At 49.6% G+C, this 8,911-nt stretch overlaps 1 protein-coding gene across 1 annotated transcript; it reads right to left on the reverse strand.

The window, feature by feature from the left end:
- Positions 1–4,179: 4,179 nt before the first annotated feature.
- SP8 (Sp8 transcription factor) lies at positions 4,180–7,789 on the reverse strand. The gene is made up of 2 exons (XM_036761325.1): positions 7,729–7,789; positions 4,180–6,598 (listed from the first exon to the last, which is right to left on the reverse strand). Exons 1-2 carry the CDS (start codon positions 7,747–7,749, stop codon positions 5,066–5,068), a joined length of 1,554 nt encoding a protein of 517 aa, XP_036617220.1. The 5' UTR covers positions 7,750–7,789; the 3' UTR covers positions 4,180–5,065.
- Positions 7,790–8,911: the final 1,122 nt, after the last annotated feature.

Raw genomic sequence — 8,911 nt, forward strand, 5'->3', positions numbered from 1 at the left:
CTAAACAAAATCCTGCCTTTTCAGAGAGAAGGGGAAGATCTGTAGGAAAATCAGTAGGAAAACCTGTAAAGACAGGAGACCGAAACTGAAACCATAGGCCTGCCCCAAATCAATCCTTCCACTGGGGAGCTGTACAGTATTAAATGAAACTTCACGGGATTCAAGAATATCCCGTATCATAAGCTTTCTCTTTACCCCTTCTTCTAAAATCAAAAAGTATTCTAGTCCATATTTTTTCTCCCTGAGTTTCGCTTACTCTATTTCTTTTCCTACCTAAAAGATAGCTTCAATAGATAACATCTGACCTTTGTACTAATCCTAGATGGGAGAAAAATAAAATATATTTCAAAGAAATTCTTACATAATGCCTTTAGTAATATCCCATCAAACATCCTTGCCCAAAGGATCCATTTGAGGTTGCAAAAATGTCGCCAGTGCCAATATCTAAAGCTGCTTCCTAGGAATCTGACCTTAATCAATGTGCTGGCTAGCTGTCCCTTTTATTTTTGCCCTGCAGGTTCAAAAGCAAAGGAGACGGGAGGAGCAGAAGGAAGTCGGAGTTCCAGGTTTTTTCCAAATGAAATTCAGGGTAGGAAACTATCAAATTTGGAAAAGTGAATTAACTGCATGAAATATCTTTGTCAGTTTCAGTCCTAGTTTCAACTGAGTGAAAGCTCATAATTAATAAAGGAACAAGGCAAGGAATATACATGCTACCCTATGGAATACTAACCCCATATTGGAGAAAAGAATGGAATGAAGAGACCAACAAAAACCCCTGGATTGGTCCAGGGATATTTTACAGTCTTCAGGGGACCGGCTGATATTCCCTAGTTGCCCTGACCTCTAGGTCAACAAGTGACCTCCTTATACCTTGATCTGCTAGGCTGAATGCTAGCTTCTGAGTTCAAAGGTAGCCGACGCCCCCTGTTACCTTACCGGGGAGCCAAAGCCTTGGCTATGGGAAGTTAGGAAAGGGGGAAAAAACCTATCCAGAGACAGATGAGAGAGACAGAGAGAGAGAGAAAGAGAGGGAGATGTCCAACTTCCCCCCACAATGTTATAAGCAATGCACTCAAAATCTAAACCTTGGATTTGCTCTTCCACAAACTGTCATAACCTTCATCTGGAAGTAGTGATCAGTCAAACCAAACAACGCAATTTTGGGGACCAGAGACATAAGGCAAGAAAGCGAAAGTTTGTTTCATCTGTACAACTCTAGAAAAACTGTCTGACTTCTGCCACCCTAGATAAATCTTCTCCAAGACAGCGTCTCCCCTTATTGTCACCACCTCTTAAATCAACCATCGATTCTGTGGCGATATGCAATGCAACCGATATTATAAATGGACCATCGCTTTCTTACCTGCCACCACATTTAACTCCTTCAGCCCAGCTCTCTCCGAAGCCCTCTGCACTGCAACTTTCAATTAAAAAAGAAAGAAAGAAAGAAAGAATGTTGATTTAATGGTGCTCTGCACATTGCTCCTCAGAACAAATGGACAGAAAGAGGCAGTTTTACTTCTCAAAAAAACATCCATCCTATCTCAGGCTTCAGCCCCAAGAAAGCCCCAGCAAGGTCCTAACTGTTGCTTAGGTTAAGTGGGAAAGTTCTGCAGGCCTCCTCTCAAATGTATGCATCTCTGTGGAGGCAGCCTGCGGCTCGGGCAAGACCTTTCATAATCTGTTTTTACCCCTAATTGCCATTTCGCTCCTGAATTTGTAACAACTGGAACATTCAGCCTGTTTTTCCTTCCCTGATTTGATAACCAGTTACTTCAATGGCAAGATTTCAATTCTAGATGAAAATAAATTCCCAATTGTGGGAGGCAAATTGAGAGACAAAAAGAAGCAAAACCTCTAAGAATCTCAGTCCAATAGGTTTGTTATTTTATTATTATTATTATGAATCAACTTGAAAATGGAACCCCTGAGCTAGCTATGAAGAAGCCTGGTAACAATATCTAGGAACATCAAAATTACTTCAGGTTTAAAATTATCGTTTAAGAATATTCAAGCTCACAAAGACATTTTAAGTGGCAATCACTGACAGATATATAAACATATACAATGTATATATTTATTCTGCCATTTAAAAGATCAAGGTTTAATCCTTTTTCTTTGGGATCTCAAAGGGATTTAAAACAGAAAGCTAAACAAATAACTTTTACCCCCCCCCCCCGCCCATATAAACTAAACCTAAAACATCTAATGACAAAAGTAAGATTTTGTTAAAGTTACCAACCCCTCCCCCACTCAAATCTCAAGCCTTCAAACCCCAAAAGTCATTCCCAAACCCATACTTTGATTTAGACCTTATTGAGGAGTCTTACTCAATTCAATCAAAGGTCAGGTTTTGTCTTGGGTTTTGTTTTCAGGTTTCTTTTTTTTGTTTTGTTTTGTTTTTGTTTTTTGTCAGAGAGGGTGGACTTAAAAGAAAACATTTCCAAAGAAGCGGTTAATTTGAACAAATTTCAAGCAGTCAGTAATTACTTCTTTGGAATGTAACCTGTTGGCACATCATGAATTACACAGGATGGTCACCACCAAGCCTTATCTCCTAAATTCACAAAATATAGCTGTCAAGAGGATTAGGCAAACACATCTTTCGATTTCCTCAATATTTTTTTGAATGCAGTGTTTTCTGTCTTAGTGTTCTATTTGGTTTTCCTCGAAGTATTTAGCCAGAGAAAACATGCCAACTCCCCCAATTCTGAGGAACAAGAAAATACGAATTAACCGGCCTAACAGTCATCTTTTCTCTGAGTTTATTAATACCATTTAAAATATTACAAATAAATCAATTACATCTCATGCATTTAAAATGCAAGTCTAAAATGTCCCAGCGAAAAACTTTCCATTTCAATGTGAAATATCCAAACGATTTCAACATTACAATGCGCAACTAGTTTGCAGAGCTCGCAAACCTTTGGAGTGTAGGGCAGAAGGGCGGATTAACAGTTAACAAAGGTAACCTGCAGGAAATACACACAGGCCAAAGTTCGTTCAGTTTCACTTGGACAAATTTATTTAATACATGGGTTTGGGGGCAAACCCACTTGTTATGAAATATAGGAGAACGTCCACTTTAACTATGCCTGAACTGCCAATGCAAATATAAGTACATGCTTCATTAAATTAAATGTAATCCAACATTTATCAAATAGCATCTTAGTTACAGTTTGATACCTATCTAAATTAATATCCGAGCAAAACTAGGTCCTGAAAGGGTACCTGCACGGCCACTTCCAGAGCAAGTCTCCAGAAACGCAGTTCACTGGGACTGCAACAATAACTCTGAATATTTTTTTCTTGTGACGAAAAAAAAAATCTCAAGTTGACTTCAATATATTTTCAAATATTTACTGCAAGTATATACAAGAAAAATACTATACAAAATCGTCTTCTGGACAACTGCGGCTCACACCTGCACACTGGTGGAGTTATATTTAATTGCTAACTAATCTAGAACGATTCTCCAGTTGAACAAACCATTAGGTTCGGATATATTTTACAAAGATTTTTTTTTTGTCCTATTCCCCCCACCCCTCCCTTTTGGCATTAGGACTAAAGCCTCATCTGCAAGCTAACCACAGCATCTTCACTTGTTTAAAGGTTTAAATCACAAAGAAAATAAAATAAATTTAATCCTAAATATTTTCAACCGGATTGCATGAAGATATAGAAACGAGAACTCCACAAATGGGCGGCCGGGAGAACAAAAAGTCTGGGGATTACTCTGGGGAGTGTTGGAGAGCGAGGTAGAAAAAGGGACAAATACAGAGATACTTAATCTGGTCTCACCGGAAAGAAGGCCATTTTTGCATAAGAAAAAGACGCTTACCCTAACCCCCACTCCCACCCTCACCCCAGAAGTTAAGTTCAGGAGATCAAAATCACTTTGGGATCAATATTAACTGCATGGTTTCAAGAGAAAGACTTGCTTCGCTCGCGGTTGCTGGAAAAAAAAAAATCAGGCTTGTGACTGGAGACGAGCAAAATAAAGAGGATTTTTTGTTTTGAAAGCAATGCATATGTATACACATAGATTATATATAGTATGTATGTATGTATATATATATAATATATGTATATATATATATATATATATATATATATATATATATATATATATATATATATATATATATATATATATATATATATATCCATGTGGGTCTGCGTGTGTGTATGTGTTAAAAGGAAATTGCTGAGCAGGTAAGCAGAGACGGGCCCCATTTTTCAAACTGTCGAAAGTTCCACCTCGGAGGTGGGGGGGGGGAAGATAGGAGGGGGAAACCCAGGAAAGTTTCTGCCGCAATGAATTGTAACTGTCAATTGGGCCACTTTCCCTGCTGCAAAACGCAGAGGGCGCCTCTCAGGCTGCCAGACTCAGGCTCTCTCCGCTAGCCGGCAAGAAGTACCGGAACCCTGCTCCGGGGCTGAGCTCCAAGGCGAAGGCGGCCTACTGAGTCTTTCTCAGCCTGAGCCAGCGCAGCCCGGGAGGCGGCCAGCTAGCAGCCCTGCCCTGAGAGGCCCTCCTCCGCGCCTTTGCGAATTTGTCTGACAGCCACGCCATCTCGCCTGCTGCCCCAAGGACCACAGGCCTGAGCAGGCAGCCCCATAGTTGTCCTGCTTAAACACACACACACACACACACACACACACACACACACACACACACACACACAATCACACACCTCCCCCAATAGGAAGTAACACCTGGGAGAGGAAGGACAACTCAAACCCTAGAGGCGATGCACGAGACTGAGGGGGCAGATTTTAACTCCCCAGAGAAAGAATAAAAGAGACAGCAAAAGAAGGAAGGAAGGAAGGGGCGGGAGGAAAAGTGTCCAAAAAAGCGATACAAGTTACTTACACGTCCATGTTCCCTTACAAAGTTAAGTGTCACAGAGAGAAAAGGGAGACCCCAAAGCGTCCCCCGTCCCCGCGCGCCTCTGGGCGCAGGTAGGCAGGCAGCACAGGGCCTGGCCTGGCCATCGGGGCCCTGGGGACGGGCTGCAGGGGCCCGGGCCGGCCGGCCAGGGTCCAGGGGCACCCCGGTTCACTCCAGCCCGTTGCGGTGGCCCGGCTCCGGGGGCTGTAGCAGCTCCGGAGAGTGACACGGTGGGCTACCGGCTGCGCTGTGCTCGCTGTCGGTGTCGCTGCCCTTCTTTCCGCCGCTGCCCGAGCCCGCCGAGCCTCCGCCGCCGCCGCCGCCGCTGTGGGTCTTGACATGCTTGCTGAGGTGGTCGCTGCGCATGAAGCGCTTGTTGCAGACTGGGCAGGCGAAGCGCTTCTCGCCTGTGTGGGTCCGCAGGTGCCGCTGCAGCTCGTCGGAGCGCGTGAACCTCTTGCCACAGAAGAGCCAGTTGCACACGAAGGGCCGCTCGCCCGTGTGCCAGCGCAGGTGCGCCTTCAGGTGTGACGTCTTGCCGTACACCTTGCCGCAGCCCGGGATGTGGCAGCTGTGCAGGCCTTTGCGCCGAAGACTGGCACCGGCCGGGCCCAGCCGCTCAGCCTCCTGGCAATTGGGGCAATCGCAGGTGGCGCGGCCGGAGTAGCGGCGGGCAGATGAGCGTGGAGAGCCCCCAAGAGGCGCCGACGGCCCGCCGCCGCCCAGCATAGAGCCGCCGGCGCCGGCCAGCGGCGACGGGGCCGAGTCCGGGTAAGATCCCGGGAGTACCGGCTTGAAGCCGTCCATCAGGTGCTGCCCAGCCGGGCTGAGCAGGTGCGTCGAGGCCCCACTACTAAAGGCCGAGTGGCCCAGGCCCGAGTAGTCCGAATTGTAGCCGCCCAGCGGCGAATGCAGCGAACCCTGCAGCCCACCCGCGGCCGGGTGCAGCGAACCGGGCAGCGCTGCAGCCCCGTTGGGGTTCTGCACGTCGATCCAGCCAGCTCCCACGTCCCACCAGCTGGAGGCGGCACCTGCCGCGCCAACGTCGCCCGCAGCGCCCAGGCCAGGGTGCGAGGGCTTGAACCATGACTCGTACGGGTGAGCCATTCCCACGCGTGGGTAGATTCCCTGCAAGCCGTCCACCGAAGTATGCACCTTGGACAGGAACACTGGCTGATGAGAGCCGTCTTGGCTGTGCGCTGCGGCGGACGAACTGCCCCCGCCGCCGCCGCCACCGCCACCCCCGCCGCCGCCCCCGCCGCCGCCCGACACACCGGGGGCCTGGAAGACTGAGTAGTCGTTGGCAAAGGGTGAACCCGAAGCGGCTGCGGCTGCCGCAGCAGCCGCGGCAGCAGCGCTACTGGAGGTGAGGGAGAAGGCGCTGGAGCCGGGCGACCCGCCGCAGCTGAATGAGTCCGATACAAGAGCCGCAGCGGCTGCTGCTGCAGCCGCTGCAGCTGCAGCCGCTGAGGACGAGCCCCCGGTCCGGGAGGACCCCGACACCCCAAAGCCCGAAAGGCTGGAGCCCACCACGTTACAGCTGCCGGACGAAGAAGAGGAAGTGCGTTTCCAAGGGTGGAAGCCTTTGCCGAACGAGGACGCGCTGTCCGAGAGGGAGGAGGGCGACGGGCTGGGACTGCCGATCTTGTTACAGGTAGCAGCGAGCATGGCTAGAGGCGTGGATCCCAACCTCGGTTCTTCCTGCGGGAAAGAAGAGAGGAGACAGGGGAAGGGGGAGGAAGGTGGGGGCAGGGAAGGGCATTGGGATGGGATGGGATGGGGGAGAAAGAGCATCAGTTCCCTGGTATCCTCCAAGACTTCCCACACACATTGAACCCCCATTTCTCCCCTCAGAGGAGCCTCTACCAACTCACCTTTCACACCCACCAACAGCCCGCGGACCTGACTGGCTTTCTAATCTAAGGCGAAAGGGGAAAAAGTTTGGCTGCTGGGCGTCTGGGGGCACTGACTCCTAGAGAGACTTTGACAAGCAGCCTTCCTGAAAGCCAGCACACTCACACACAAGGCCCAGAACACACACTTTTCGACTGGGGATGGGGGGAGGGGGAGGGGGTCAGAATTGCAGGAAGACGAAGAACAGAGAGACGGGAATCTTGTCTGAAAAAGAAATCGGCAAAAATCGTCGGATTGGATCAGTTTGCGTGTGTGTGTGTGTGTGTGTGTGTGTGTGTGTGTGTGTGTTTTAAAGCGGCATAAGAGTGTCTTTCCCTGGCCATCCACCCATCGCGAGGTTCCCTACCGAATTCCCGTCCCCAGAAACTGATCCTTGTTAGGTTCTCTCAGTCAAGAAAGGTCGGACCTCTGGAGTCCGCTTGTTCTCCCCCTTTGTCATGGTTATTACTGTTATTTGAAATCACACCGACAACAGTTTAAAAAACAAAACAAAACCACACCGAGGCGGATTCCACGTACCTGCAGGATGCGGCGGGCTGCGGAATTTTAAGGGGGAGGGGAGCCGCTGCTGCCAAGTGCCCGGGAGCAAAAGCTTTAAAGCTGCCTTTCTTTCTTTCCCCCCTGAAATAGTCACATGGAAGATAGGCTGGACTAGCCTTCTCCCCGGACAGCCGCAGCCGGGCTCTGGGAGGTGGTTCGTATAAATGCCCTTAGAACCTTTTCCTGAGCTCAAAAAGAGTGCCTCTGCCCCCCCCTTCCCCCTTTTTCTTTTCTCCAAACTCACTTGTACTTAAGGGAAAAAAAGCCCTCAATAGAGAGACTGATAGCCCCTGTCCTGGCCGGGGCTATTTTAGCCCCCTCCAATCGGCGAGAGAAAGAAACTAATTAAACCAGCAAGAGAAAATCCTTAAACTCACCCCTAGTAGTGAAGTTGCCATCCCACCAAAGTGCCCTCCTCCTCCTCCTCCTCTCAGAGGATCTTTTATATATTGATAAATCAGAGGCAGTGTTTTTTTTAGAGGTGTGCAATACAATGATCTGGTCCGCCCCTTCCAGCACAATTGTAGCCCTCTCCGCGGCTTTGAAGTACCGCTGAGCCTCGGCCAGCCAATCTGCGGCGCCGCCGGGCCGCTCAGACACGCTGCTGCGTGAGGTCACCAGCCCCAGCCCCAGCCCCAGCGCCAGCGCCAGCCCCAACCCAGCCGAGAGAGCGAGACGCCCGGGAGCGGGCGCAGGCAGCCGCAGCCGCACCCGCAGCAGCAGCAGCAGCACCCGCAACAGCAGCAATAGCCTCAGTGACCAGTTTCTATTCTCCAGGAGAAGGGGATAGAGAGAGACTGAGTGTGACTCTGTGTGTGTGTGTGTGTGTGTGTGTGTGTGTATAAGTGTGTGCGTGTGTGTGTGTGTGTGTGCCACAAAGCTTGCAGAGGGGAGCCACACTGCCACTACGAGACCTCGGCGCGCGCGCGCGCACACACACACACACACACACACACACACACACAATATCAGATTCCTCAAGCAAGTGAAACAGATTGCAAAGTTAAGGGAGGCTGGGCAAATAAAAGGCGTCATCCAAACGCAGCTGCCACCCTCCACCCTCACCCCTTCTTACCTAAAAACTGGGTGCTGGGGTTAACCCCACTGGGCTCTGTCACTTTCTCTAGAAAAGCTCCTTAGACCCCTCCCCTCCAGCAGGCCCGAGGTGGGGGTGGCCTAGCTCCTCTAGCGTCTGATCCTTTGGCCTCCCCCGCCCCGAGCGCTGGTGTGTCTGTAAGGGTTTGGAAGTCCAAGTTTCCTTCATGAGGGAGGGGCAGTGTTTGCCCAGTTACTAACGCTGTGGACATTTCAATACAAAAGGCATTAGATGGAGATGGGGGCGGGGGGGGGGGGAGTGATAGGATTGATTTTTCCCGGTGTACGGAAATCTGCTACTAGACTGCGGGAGGAAGGGAGAGGGGGAACTGAAAGAAATTTCTAACAGATAACTCCATTCTTCTTTGGGAAAAGACAAGTTTGGTATCCCCCGCCCTTTTTCTTTCCCTCCCCTCCTCTCCCCACCCTACATCTTTCCCCCATCTGTAAGCCCCGTTTCCCTGG

Source organism: Trichosurus vulpecula, chromosome 5 (genome assembly GCF_011100635.1).
Source record: "Trichosurus vulpecula isolate mTriVul1 chromosome 5, mTriVul1.pri, whole genome shotgun sequence".
Taxonomy (NCBI): Eukaryota; Metazoa; Chordata; class Mammalia; order Diprotodontia; family Phalangeridae; genus Trichosurus; species Trichosurus vulpecula.

Excerpts from the sequence above, each read along its gene's own strand:
- SP8 (XM_036761325.1), bottom strand. The coding sequence starts at position 7,749 with ATGGCAACTTCACTACTAGGG. Across the intron at positions 6,599-7,728 it reads TGGCAACTTCACTACTAGGG|GAAGAACCGAGGTTGGGATC; the intron begins GTGAGTTTAAGG and ends TCTTTCCCGCAG.